Source organism: Pseudorasbora parva, chromosome 21 (assembly GCF_024679245.1).
Source record: "Pseudorasbora parva isolate DD20220531a chromosome 21, ASM2467924v1, whole genome shotgun sequence".
Taxonomy (NCBI): domain Eukaryota; kingdom Metazoa; phylum Chordata; class Actinopteri; order Cypriniformes; family Gobionidae; genus Pseudorasbora; species Pseudorasbora parva.
This window is the reverse complement of record NC_090192.1, coordinates 25,711,844-25,725,971: the sequence shown is the minus strand read 5'-3', so window position 1 is coordinate 25,725,971 and position 14,128 is coordinate 25,711,844. Positions and strand designations below refer to the sequence as shown.

The window sequence follows — 14,128 nt, the reverse complement described above, 5'->3', positions numbered from 1 at the left end:
TAGATTCAATGAATGAATCATGAGCTACCCTTTATACCGTTGTGAGAATGTGATCATGTAGGCCTAATCAATAGAAAATTAGCCTATCTGTAGTCTGATTACGAATAGCCTATTTTAAAAACGAATATAATTACTTAACTTAATTTTCGGAATCTACTTGTTATCCAGCACTGCTCTCTGAGTGTAATGGGTGGAGCTATAGGACAAGTATAGGTATGTGGTCTCTGCAGGTTAGTAATAGGCGTTACCACATCAGTGGGCGTGGCAACAAACAGGGACGTTTACAACTGTGTTACCTGGTTTTCCACGTCACAGTGTGGGGTGGGGTCGGGTGATAGGGAACATTTTCATTGCGTGATTTATGAACACCCATCATTTCGAAAACCCCCACAAATTTAGAAACGCCCACCCTTTATATAGATCCAGAGTTGGAGCTGGACTAGGACAAGCTCAACCCAAGACGTCCAGAGAGGTGGAGCTGAAAGTCATTTGGCTCTGCAGTGAGCAACACTTGTTTTGTGGCATATGCCACTCTCTCCCCTGGCACATGCAAAATAATACCGGATATGCCATCGGATATGACACTACAACCAAGTATATAATATGCTGCGTCTGTCCATAGGATGCCACCTAATGTTTACCACTACAACTGGAGCCTCCTGAAGTGCCAGCGATTGTTGCTCAGTTCATATTCCGCTGCAGGAAGCTGCTCGTCTTGCAACTTGAAGCGTTGTTGGTTCAACGATTAACTTTTGGACACTTTGAGATCGCAGTTGCATGCTCTTGGTGTTGCTTAAAAGTCGAACATTCATGATTTACCAGTGCAGTTTATTCAGGGTTTTTAAAGTTATGCGAATTTATTTTATGGTCGTGCCTGGGTACGTGTTTTTTGTTTGATTGAAGTCGAGTTTCTGAGTTAAAAAGAAAAAAGAAAAAAAAAAGCTGAGATTAGGATACTTCAGAGTTCACTTCTATCGTAAAGGTGAAACTGAAAATATGTCTTCTAAGATTCTTCTGACTAATCTGCGAACTACTGCGAGATTCTACAAAACACAGTATTTTCTGCAGAGACCCTGGACTCCTCTAGTAGCTTCTCAACAAAGGTGGTAAGGACTGTTTTTGGATGTTTTATATCTTTTGGAAGATGACAAACATGTGCCAGATTGCTGGCATTCTGTCTACATTTTCTTAGAAACTCGAAAATAGCTCAAACTTCCGATGATTACTTAGCAGTTTATGTAGTAGTTATGCAATGTTTTCAATTAGCCTACCCTTTAACTGACACTGCAAATAAACGCGCGCGTGAAATATTATATATTTTAAACGAAATTACTAAAATAAGCGATTTTTCTGTGAAAAAACCCAGTCTAACCAACTTGAAAAAATATTACAGTAGAATTACTCTATTAAATAGGCTACTATAGTAAATATACATTGTAGTAGGCCTATACATCAGTATTTAGCCTACTAGGCCTAGGTGAACAATTAAATAGTTAATACTGCAGTATGCTGTAGTATAAATAAACAAAGTGTAGTAAATAATATACTGCAATTTTCTGTATTGTATGGTTCAAAACACTAGTATTTACTAAATTAATTTGACGATAATATGCAAATGGTTGTTTAGCTGGTTTATTGTTCTCACATACTTTTAAAAAAATTGATAACAATATATAAACAAAGAATGAGTCAGTCATAAAGTAGAACAAATAAACAAAGAAAAGGAAGGAGAAAAAAGTTACACAACAGAGGTTTATAACTTATCAGAATAGATCACATCAAAGGGAAAGAATAAAAGACTTACATATTTGAATTGTTTTTAAAGCATTCTGATGAGTTGGCCATAGTCCCGAAATAATGTACTTCAACAAGCAAAACATGAAATAGTGGTTTCTAACCTGAAAATTTACGTTTATGTTTTTAAAGTTTTGTTAACAAAATAAAAATATGACGTAATTGTGTTTTTGTGTAAATGCTCATTTTTAACTATTCCAAATAAAAAGTTTTCCCAAAGTAAAGAAAAATCTTTATCAATGTTCTCAATGATAATACACAAAAAAAAAATTTGCAAAAAAGTTACTTTTTTTTTGGTTGCCTTGAGTTCATTTTGAGTTCATTGAAATTAAAATTTTGAGTTAATACAATTAACATTTTTTTGAGATTTGACAACCTTTATTAAAATATTATTAAAATATTTTGTAAGCATATTGGGTAATTGTGTGTGTTTTATTTGTGATGACAGTGAAACATGCTAAATAGTGCTATTTTCATGATTTATCTTTTTTTTATGTGGTTCAGATACAAAAATATTTTGAGTTTCTATTAATTAAACAAATTTCCTTCATTGTATCAACTCAAATTGTTAATTTCAATAAACTCAAAATTTTAAGGCAACCAGGTTACTTACCTTTTTAAGTTAAACCAACAAAAACCAACAAAATATTTTTACAGTGTAGGGAAAAGTCTTTCCACAGTAATTTAGAGTAATGTCAGTGCCAAAACAAATGCACCAGAGTCTCTGGGTGCTGTTTACAAAAAATGAACAGTTTGTATCAATATCTTTTTTGAATATTGCCAAACGTTCCTCCAAGGAATATCAGGAACAAAGGCATTCCAATAAACTGTGACATTTGGAATTGACACGGTTTCATTAAGAAATAATAAACTTATAAATCTATTAATCTATCATATTAATCTTTTAGAAGAAGTGAATGAAAAGCAATATTTCCCCACTGCTGGAACAGTAGGGTCTAGAGGAGGTAAAATAGAGGGGTAGGAGATAATGTTCAAACATTCTAATAACACCAGATAGTATGGCATCAAAAGCAATAGCAAATTGTTTAGGGGTAATGGGAATGTTAAAACGACTAAAAAATTATTTATAGTTTTACAAATGGCCATTTTCATTAAACAATGACTTACAAACAAAATAACTGCCTCAAACTTTAGCTGGTATTTTTTCAACATTATAATTACAAAGCAATAAAAAATTAAAGCCACCAAATTATGGAATAAAGTTCCAGATCGAAGTTGGATTTTTGAAAAAGCGTTTGGCTCAATTCATTTTAAAAGTATTATTAAACAAATAGAAATCTAACATATTGAGACAGATTTCTTGATATATTGTATGCCATTTTTCCATATGAAATTGTATAACATTTTGTCAATACTCTTAATAATGTTGTTATCAACATGAAGAGACTAAGCAGCGTACGACAGTCTAGAGATACCATCCCCGTTTCTTCCCCCAAAGCTGCTCTGCAACCCTTTTCACAGACTTGCACCAGCTTGTGTAGCTAGTTGGCTCTGCACTGCACATTTACCAGGACAGAAACGCCCATTCAATATATATATATATATATAATTGAATGGGCGTTTCTGTCCTGGTTTTGTCCTGGATTTTTTTTATATTATATATAATATAATATAATATAATATAATATAATATATATATATATATATATATATATATATATATATATATATATATATATATATATATATATATATATATATATATATATATATATATATATATATATATATATATTCCCCCAGATAAATTCTGAACTAAATTGTGATACATTTCAGATATTTTGTTTTAAATGTTCTATTCATCCAAAAATTCTGTATCATGGTTCAATCATGGTTTTGTCAAAAATATTAAGCAGCACAACTATTTTGTACATTAGTAATAAGAAATATTTCTTGAGCAACAAATCAGATGAAAAGTGTAAAACAATTGCTAAATTGTAGGGGTGTAACAATATACTCGTGTCATGATTCGAGATATATATATATATATATATCTCGAATCACAAACTTACGATACAATGTATCCCGGCAAACATAAAGAAGCATTTTTTTTTGTTTTTAAAATTATGATTATTCAATTAATAATATTATTATTTGTGTATAATTATTAGGACCCACATATATTCCCCCATTGCATCATTATACATATATTTTTTTAACATTATATATAGTCGTATAATGTCACTGAAACTCTGTAAACTTTCCTTTTTTCCCCTCCGCATTGCTCATGCTTCCCATACAGGCATTATGTCTCCTGGTGCTCATAGCACCCTGCCTCTCCTGGTATAAATGCACTAAACGTATAAGAATAAAATAAACCATCTAAAATGCTTTGAACAATCATACTACTCAAACTAAATGTGTTCTGGTGATTTAAATGATGTTTGCACTTTCACTAAGGAGTGCTGCTTTAAATGTTATTTGTGCTTTGACTTTGAGGAGTGCCTTTAAAGGAATAAATCAACTAAAAATGAGACTGTGATGTTTCTCCGCTAACCCCCACACTGTAAAATATTTTTTTGTAAAAAAAACAGTAAATGGCTGGCAGCTACGGCCGCCAAACAAAAAACATAAAAGTAAAATATCTTGATTTAAATAAAGTGCAAAAACAATAATTTTAAAGAAATTTACATTAAATGTTTTAGTTAAAAACACTGTTATTTTACAGATTTTTCCTTGTTTAAATTAAGATATTTTACTTTAATTTTACAGTTTTTGCTTGGCAGCCGTAGCTGCCAGTCATTTACCATTTTTTTTAACAATTTTTTTGATACAGTGTTAAATTGTTAATTCTAAAGATTTTCTTTGTTTAAATTAAGATGTTTTACTTTAATTTTATGGGTTTTGTTTGGCAGCCGTAGCTGCCAGTCATTTACCATTTTTTCTACAGGGTTAAACTGTTATTTTACAGATTTTCTTTGTTTAAATAAAGTTGTTTTACTTTAATTTTATGGTTTTATTGTAAAACTGTTTTACAGATATTTCCTAGATTATAATGATCAAACACCCTCAATAAAGTGACAGTACTAAAAATTCTGCAGATTATTTTACAGATTATTACAATAAAAAAATTCAATAAAGTGTTAAAGCATGCTCAAGATTGGAAATGTACAGTTTTATTTTGGAAGACAACATGCAGTCTTACAACAATATAATAATTTAATATTTAAAATACAGATAACAGTTGAACAGTTTCATCAAATTTTTAAAGGTGAATAAAATATTCTCAATTTCAAACTGAAAAAATACAAAACTGACAAGATTGTCGCTGTTTCAATATTGATTCTAAAATGTTTATTATTCAGATGTACATTTATGTAAACAAATTCTTCAATTCCTCAGAGCCCCCAGGAGGAATTGAAAAACTAAAATTTTAATTTAGCTTGTAAGGTAGGGTTACTAATATCATGATGAGGTCATTATTTCACCTTATAACAAAATAACAATTTGTGCCGTTTACATTTTAGCTTGTATTTTCCAAAATCAGTTTTATATGGTTTTCCTCCATTTTCAACTGACCCGTGGGCTCCATATAGCTCTGATCATATATGTAGGCAAACATTTACCTTTTCATTTAGAATCCAAACTATATAGTGTAATTAGAAATATTAATCAAAACATACAACAGAAGGTCCATGATGCAGAAGACAGACAGATAAAGAGCAATCCTGTTCCAAATCTCCAATCAGCTGAGTCCTTAAAATAAATAAATAAAAATACATTGATTCACTGAAAAGTCCTTAAAAGGGAGTAAGTTAGTTAACTTAGTACTTTATTAAGCTGGTGCCCCTTTAAGAATGAATGCACAGAATGACACGCACCTGGATTTCCAGGGCATCCAAGATGTAGGTGTGTTTGTTTCTTCAGTAGAAGACAAATGAAGATTTTTAACTCTAGCCGTTTCTTGTATAATGCATGTCAATGGGTTGTATTTCTATGAAAGCCGCTATGAATGTAAAAAACACATAGACATACAAATCCATATTAAACCCTGTGGCTCATTGCGATACATGAATGTCTTAAGACACAAACAAAAAAAGCAGACAAACATCACATTTTCATTTTTGGGTGAACTATCCTCTAAATATTGTTTGCTCTTTGACTTTGACTTTGAGGAGTGCCGCTTTAAATTATGTTTGCGCTTTTGAAAATTGCCAACACACCAGCAGCATGTGCCCTTCAGATGATCACTGCAATCAGTCACAGTTCTAATTGCAAGAAAACGTGTCAAAATGACTATTCTCAAACTGTAAATGTTTAGCTATCCAAGAATTTTAATTCTACATTTAGCCTCGCAATCATTTCAACGTCCGTACCATGTGCATCGTTTTAAATCTTTTCAATATAAGCCATCGTTGGTGTCTTTTTAGAAGACTTTGATATGACTTTGGATTAGACGCTTGATTAGTTATTTTTATGATGCCTTTATGACATTTTTGGGGGGATCTTTTAAGTTTGAGAGGAATAATGGGCTTTAAATGGAGGGACAGAAATCCCTCAGGTTTGATAAAGAATATTTTCACTTGTTTTTGGGTGAATTTTATCTTATAAATACACCTACTACAGCAAGTTGAGCCTTAGATAAAACAAGTCTATACTGCGAATCATATCGTTTCCATCAACGATATTTTCACATTTTATATCGCAATATATGTTTTAATGATGTATCGTTACACCCATATATTGTATATAATATTCTTATCAGTAGTTTAAAATGAAATATAATTATTAATTACATTTTTTATACTGTATTGTTCAAATAAGTTTAGCCTTGGTGAGCAAATCCGACATCAATCAATAGCCACGTTTACATGCACACTTTTTTGTCATTCTGATTAAAATCATTCGGAAGATTTAGTGGACTGTTTACATGAGACGTATCTAAACCGATCTGGGGTTTACATGTGCTGACTTTCAACCGCAATCATTTTGTGACATGCAGTTTGTCTGCCGCATCAAGGGGGGTCGCACTATATCCATAGACAGTAAAAGAAATGGACAGAGCGTTCCCATATAGCCTGACAAGCCAGACCCACATCAAGATGTTTGGTCTGGAAACTCACCATAGACAGGGCTCAATCCGAGGGGCGGGATAAATGGATGTCTTTCAAACTCCCTCTGCACGCGATAGGATAACGTTAGCGCTACACCAACCAGAGCAACGAAGGTGAAACAGAGCTTGTTGATAGATTAAACATTCACCATATCCGGTCGGCTAAACTCCGAACACATCTTCCCTTTTTAAGAATGACTTCAGTGCCAATCTTTTCTCAGAGAAAAGCTGAACTCCAAGTCTTCCAGAGTCGTGGTCAAAGCTGATTCGAAAGACTGCCGCTGTTCGCCAGTTTCTGTGTTTAGGCTACTAGAAGCACGCAAACGCAACTCGGCCGTCGTCATTATGGCCCCGCTCGCCGACTCTATACACAACGTGATTGGCCCGTCCAGATTGTGAGGAATACAGACGACACTTGCGGGCAGATTAAATTTGCTGCCGCTAGGGTGCGTCTAGATTTCTAGGCTAGTTCCCATAGACTTCAACGGCAGAAAATGAGGTCAACTAGAAGCACTCACTTCCAGATGGCTGAGCGAACTGCGCAGGCTCAGACTGAGCTCGACGACGTAGATGTGACGTAAGCAACCTGTCTGACAGTTGTAGGTCTTCTAGTAGTTGTGGAAAGTAAAATCTGAATAACATTGTTTAAATGTTGTCTCCCGTTGCTTTTGGCTCACTATCGGCTTCTCCCCATTCTTCTCCCTTGACTTTATCAGACTTTATGTCTCCACGTCCCCCCGACTGTCTCATAGACAGTAAAAGATTGCCTGCGAGCATCTCCTCAGGTCTATACGGTAATTTCTCAACTGTGCGACAGAGTGGCGTTGGTTATGACGCAATCGTTAGCCTATTTTTACAAAAACAGCTTCTGCGGGGCGATAGTGTAAGATACAAGGTAATGGAGCCTTTTATGCATTGTCGTGTTTCTTTATAAATAAACAATGGACAAATGGAGTCTTTAAACGCCTCAGATGTAAAGTTATTCACTGTCAAAGTGACTCAAAAATGAATGGGAGTCAATGGGATGCTAACAGCAGGTGATGGCTTAGTTAGCAATGGCCGACCCTATGGGTGGAACGCTTTCCGAGCGCTAGATTACCCCCTTGACTACATCACGTCCTCCTCGCACTGCAACTTACACTCTCTTTATCAAGGATTAAAACAAAATCGGGACAAAAAGGTCATATTGTCTTTGCCCATATAGATTAATACGATATGTATAGAAACAATAAAACATTAAATTCACACGGCTATAGCCTACCTTGGTTGTAGAGGCCCGTCGTCAGCACCGCCTATATGTGTTTTTTTTAAAGAACTTAGAAATGCTGCAGCCAATGAGCAGCCGGCGGGGGCTGGTTGCAGGACGCCTCAACCTCCACAGACAGTTTTTAATGTTTATCAGACTATAACTAGGCTACTCAAGATTTTGCTTTAGTATAATGTTCGGGACAATTAGGGCCAGATTCGGGATTCGGGACAACAGTGTAGATTTTGGGACTATCCCGAATTTTTTGGGACGTCTCGTCACCCTATCTGGAGCAGAGTTTTCGTAAAGGTCCATTTTACACACAAATTACTCAGAATTTGCTCCTATATTTACGAACGTTTCATGAATGAGGCCCGATGTTGTCAGGAGGATGCGTTTTAGCTTCTGCTCTCCATTCAGTGTATGACCTTCACCAGACCAAAACAAAAAGACAGCGTCCTTTATGAAACATTCATATTTTACAAACCTTTTACAAGGTCTTTGTATGCATTTGTTTCCCATTCAGATGTCTGCCTCTCTTATAACCACACTTTCCTGACCCCTCTTTTTCAGTGCTATTCATGTGGATAACCCACCCAGCACCCCAACCCTGACAACCAGTTATGTCCATGGCATCTCCTCCCATCCGATGCTCTCTAGCACTATGGACCAGTGTCTTCAAGCCTCAGTGGAGCGCTACCCTGACCGTGAAGCTTTGGTTTTTGTGCAGGATGGAATACGCAAGACTTTTGCTCAGTTTTACCAAGATGTGAGTGATTATGCTTCTGGTTTGTCTAGAGGACTAGTTAAAATTAAGTGATACTAACCACAGTGCTTCCCATTTTATACTCTCATTGCTCCCGCTGTCAAAAGTGCAGTGTGTGGATTAAAAGGTCTTGGCCTAAGCAGCCCTTTATTAATCAGACCTAAATAAGCTTTTACCACAGATTCCATAATAAATTCCACCCACCCACAAACCCTTTGTTTGTGTACAGTGTGCACTGTGCATATAGGATTGGTGAAGCACATTGAAAACCTGGCATGATATAATGAAGTGGTTAAATATTATCGGTGGTTCTGTGAATATAAACATGACCTTTCTTACACATTATATCATTATCAAAGTGATTGCAGGCGACAGACAAGTTAGCCTACCAGTAATCACATTCTTTGGATACTGAACGGTTGATGGCAAAATGGAACGAGCACGCACCCATGTCCATTCAACTTCATATCAGTTTCCTGAAAAGATGAAATATTCATTTAGTTTTAAATGAGGTTCAACAATATCATTAGCTGGCTTAAACCATCACTCCACGACCATGACACTTTGAAATGGAGTATTTTAACCAGTAGTATCTATGCTCTTCACTCAAGTAATGGACTTCTGTACTTTGTCCATCTCTGTTTACATACATATTACACACAGAACCCAATATTTTGTTCTAAACTGACTGATATGGGCTATCTGGCACAAATAGGTGCTTATGTGGCTGCTCTCTTCCATAATGGGTTAAAGTGTATCAATGTAACAAAGTTAAACATTTACAGACCAGCAATACTATACACAGATCAGGCATAAGATTGTGACCACCTTCCTAATATTGTGTTGGTCCCTCTTTTGCTTCCAAAAGGCATGGACTCCATTAGACCCATGAAGGTGTGCTGTGGTATCTGGCACCAGGATGTTAGCAGCAGATCCTTTAAGTCCTGTAAGTTGCGAGGTGGGGCCTCCATGGATCGATTTGTTTGTTCAACACATCCCACAGATGCTTAATTGAATTTAGAGGCCAAGTCAACACTTCAAACTTGTTGTTATGCTCCTCAAACTATTGACCCAAAGTTTTCCAGCAGAACATTGCTCACCGGCTTGCCTTCTTCCCATAGTGCATCCTTGTGCCATGTATTCCCCAGATATGCAACACAAGCACATCCAGCCATCCACGTGATGTAAAAGAAAACATGATTCATCAGACCGGGCCACCTTCTTCTATTGCTTTGTGGTCCAGTTTTGATGCTCCTATGCCCACTGTTGGCTCTTTCGGCGGTGAACAGTGGTCAGCATGAGCACCCTACAGCTATGCAGCCCTATACGCAACAAACTGTGACGCACTGTGTATTCTGACACCTTTCAATCAGAACCTGCATTAACTTCTTGAGCAATTTGAGCTACAGTAGCTCATCTGTTTGATCAGACCACAAGTGCATCAATATGCATTGGCCACCCATGACCCTGTCACCTGTTCCTTCCTTGGACCACTTTTAATAGATACTGACCACTGCAGACCGGGAACACCCCACAAGAGCTGCAGTTTTGCTCTGACCCAGTTGTCTAGCCATCATAATTTGGCCCTTGTCAAACTCAAATCCTTACACCTCAGTCTTGTCACAGATATCCAATATGGAATGTACAATTATTTTTTAAAAACCTTTTATAGTGCAGTGTTGTTTTGATTACACAAGGAAACATTAACATATTACTTCATGGTGAACCACAAAAGTGTTTATTTTAAACCAGAATGGTCATTTCGGTTCTTGACAAATTCCCATCAAAATGTTATATTTTGTTCACCATGCTCTTTTCCAGAGGACAAAAATATCTGGGTAAAAACATTTAAATGTATTTTATCCAAATGAGAAACATTACAAACAGTTTTTAAGAGCTAATGGTATTTGCATTGCCATGGGTCTGATTTTATTGATTGTATGAAGTGCAAATCTACAAGAGTAGGGTGATACTGTGATACCACTTGAAATGTAACTCATGTCATGTGCCTTGGATTAACCATAAACTTGATTCTCTTGATTCTTTTTAATAATATTTCACATATTTATTAATAGTAAATTATTTATCTCATCCTAATCTAATGAACATTTATGTACAAAAAAATCCACCTTATATTTGAATTTCTTCAAGATCAGTGTAAAAAGGGGGTTGTATTTTGATTTCAGGTGGAACAGACTGCTGCAGGTCTGCTGGCTGTCGGGCTGAAAAAGGGCGATCGCTTGGGGATGTGGGGACCGAACATCTATGAGTGGATTCTGATGCAGTTTGCCACAGCTAAGGCAGGGATCATTTTGGTGAGTGTTCTTGACTTTTGGTTTATCTGAGGATTTGTCAATGGCTGTTCTCTCACCTGTTTAAGTTTATCGTGATTTTTACAGGTTTCAGTGAACCCGGCTTATCAATTGCAAGAGGTAGAATTTGCACTCAGAAAGGTAAGTCAATGTTTACACATGCAAAAAAGAACAACAAACAGCTGAATGACTGTTTTAGATTTGTTTTCACTTGAACAAGGTCTGTTTTATGTTTATGTTTCCAAGTTTTATATAAAAGTAAATCAAAAACTGGTGTTAGTGAAGTTAAAACTCACATTATATATTATATACAACTCAAAAAATGATAAAGTTGCAATTGCTTAAAAGGATTCACAATTCCAAAAAAATTAAGTTGCCATTGATAGATGTACAGTCATAAAGCTAAACATATAAAGTCATAATTATGAGAATAAAGGTACGGTTACCTTTTTTAAGGCAGAAACAAGCTTAGTTTGTAGTGTGAGCAAACTTTACGCATGATTAATGGATTAATGCTTCTTCTAGGTGCAGTGCAATGCAGTAGTTTGTCCGACTCAGTTCAAGACCCAAAAGTACTGTGACATGTTACGGCAGATTTGTCCAGAGATGGAGAAGGCTTCGCCTGGACGAATCAAGAGTTCAAGGTACAAGTGATGTAATAAAAGGAAGGTATAGTCTTTCCTGAGGGTGACTAAGTTGTTTTTGCGAGAGACATGTTGTTTTTTTCAGACTACCTGACCTACACACCGTGATCGTAACTGACAGTGAGCAGCCAGGAACTTTCCACTTAAAAGATCTGAAGCAGGCAGGAAGCAGCCAACACCTTCAAGAACTACGGGACCTAGAGAAGAAACTTGTTTGTGATGATCCCATAAACATTCAGTTTACATCGGTACTCTACAATATTTTGAACTTGTATATATCTCTGTTAAAGCTTTTGTGTTATTTCTGCATCAGCAAACAGCATAGCAAAAATAATGATTATTTTCAGACAGGTTACCATCATTGGTAGGTCAAAGTGATCGTCTCAGCCATCTTAGGTGTATATGACTTTATTCTTTCTAATGAATTCAATCCGAGTTATATTAATAAATGGATCGCTGTTTCCAAGCTTTATAATTGGCAGTGTTTAAAGCTCAGAAATGTTCATCCATTCATTATAAAAGTACTCTGCATGGCTCAAGCGGGTTAATAAAGACCTTCTGAGGCGACTTGTGGGTTTTTGTAAGAAAACTATCCATATTTAATATGTTATAAAGTAAAATATCTCGCGTCCGCCAGGCCACCTTCCGCATTCAACTTATGAATGAAAAAAAGCGAAAACTAAAAAGCTATGATGCCTGAAGTAGCGTAAGCGTTTTGAACTTCAAGAGTCGTTAAACTTTCTTCATGAGTTGAATACTGAAGGCAGTCTGGTGGAATCTAGATATTTTACTTTATAATGTGAGTAAATCATGTGGTTATTTTCATTTAAAATCTAAACCCCATGATTTACTAATTCTTTAAGTCTTAAAACGCAGCCTAGTGAACTCAAATGTGACAAAAAATAAATGTATAATTTATTTTTGTTCTTTATGACTTTAGGGAACTACTGGAAAGCCCAAAGGAGCCACTCTGTCCCATCACAATATTGTGAACAATGCGTATTTCATCGGCTTGCGCATAGGCTTCAACTGGAGGGTGGGTGCTTGTCATCAAGGAACAATGATAATGATTTCTGTAAAATGTAGGATATGTGTCTGATAAAATGGTCTTTAGATGATGTCTATTCCTCCAGTCGAGGAAACAAAAATACTGTTAATTGTTTAGCATACTGATATTACAGTACAGAATAGAAAATATTTCGTTTAAAGCTACACTGTGTGATATTTTCCCCCATCTAGTGGTGAAAAGGTATATGACCATCCAACGAATAATAGTTTCTGTTCCTCTCAATTCTGATTTAGTTTTAACTCCTACGGTGGCCGATTTAGTCTAAGATTAACATGGCAATCCCCCTCTTCACATTTGACACGGTGCCATCGAGTGTTAAAACGCGAAAGGCAAAGCTTGAGTTTAAGGATATGTTCCTCTTTGGCTAATGTACTTTCAAGATGGAGGGGCAACATGGCGACCGGCATTCGAACCCCTCACCCGTATGTATTTTCAATGGCATATTATAAACTTACGAGAATATTTTTACTTCTTTCAAGTAATGAGCACATATATTTTTAAAAGAACTAAGTGTTTTTGTTTTTATTTATGCATTCTCTTTTCATGGTAATGCAACATGAAATGCCACAACAACAATCCTCAAACACAACAAAAATGCATTCCATGACAAAAAGAACAGGAGTAGGATGAAGAAAAAAATCTTATAAACTCCTACCCCATTCTTATATTAAGAAAGTCACAAATTGGATGGCCTCTTTTAACTAAGAATAAACTAAAAAAGTTACACAGTGTAGCTTTAAACGAATCTCCATAAAATTTCCTTCACAGTACATAAAGTATGGGTAATATTTTACTGTATTCTCCTTACAGAAGAATGTGCGAATTTGCTTGCCGGTGCCCATGTATCATTGTTTTGGCTCAGTGGGCGGTGGTCTAGTCATGGCTGTGCATGGTACCACAGTGGTTTTCCCATCCGCTGGTTATAATGGACATGCCAACCTGGTGGCGATAGAGAAAGAGAAGTATGCAGTTGTGAATTCTTTTAAATAATCCTCAGATGCATGAATCAGAAGATTTTCTTCTTTTTTTTTTTACCTCAAAATTAGAACTGATGTATTGTGAGAATTGCACATCTTTCCTTTGCAATAGAATATAAATCAAAATTTTACTTGATGCCCATATTGAATTCATGTTGTCATAAATAAAAGACACAGGGACATGGGCAGTCATGTAGAGTTTGGGTAAGGATCAAAGGTCATTTAGTATGCATCGTGCATTACTGG

At 35.8% G+C, this 14,128-nt stretch overlaps 1 protein-coding gene across 1 annotated transcript in view; it reads left to right on the top strand.

The window, feature by feature from the left end:
* The first annotated feature begins 473 nt into the window (after window positions 1-473).
* The window catches only part of acsf2 (acyl-CoA synthetase family member 2), a 32,309-nt gene continuing 18,654 nt past the window's right edge, over window positions 474-14,128 (top strand). Inside the window, exons 1-8 of the mRNA XM_067430334.1 lie at window positions 474-1,106; window positions 8,688-8,883; window positions 11,067-11,195; window positions 11,280-11,333; window positions 11,718-11,836; window positions 11,922-12,084; window positions 12,777-12,872; window positions 13,716-13,867. Of these exons, the coding sequence (XP_067286435.1) occupies window positions 997-1,106; window positions 8,688-8,883; window positions 11,067-11,195; window positions 11,280-11,333; window positions 11,718-11,836; window positions 11,922-12,084; window positions 12,777-12,872; window positions 13,716-13,867 (1,019 nt within the window). The 5' untranslated portion in view covers window positions 474-996. The remainder of the gene's footprint in view (window positions 1,107-8,687; window positions 8,884-11,066; window positions 11,196-11,279; window positions 11,334-11,717; window positions 11,837-11,921; window positions 12,085-12,776; window positions 12,873-13,715; window positions 13,868-14,128) is intronic.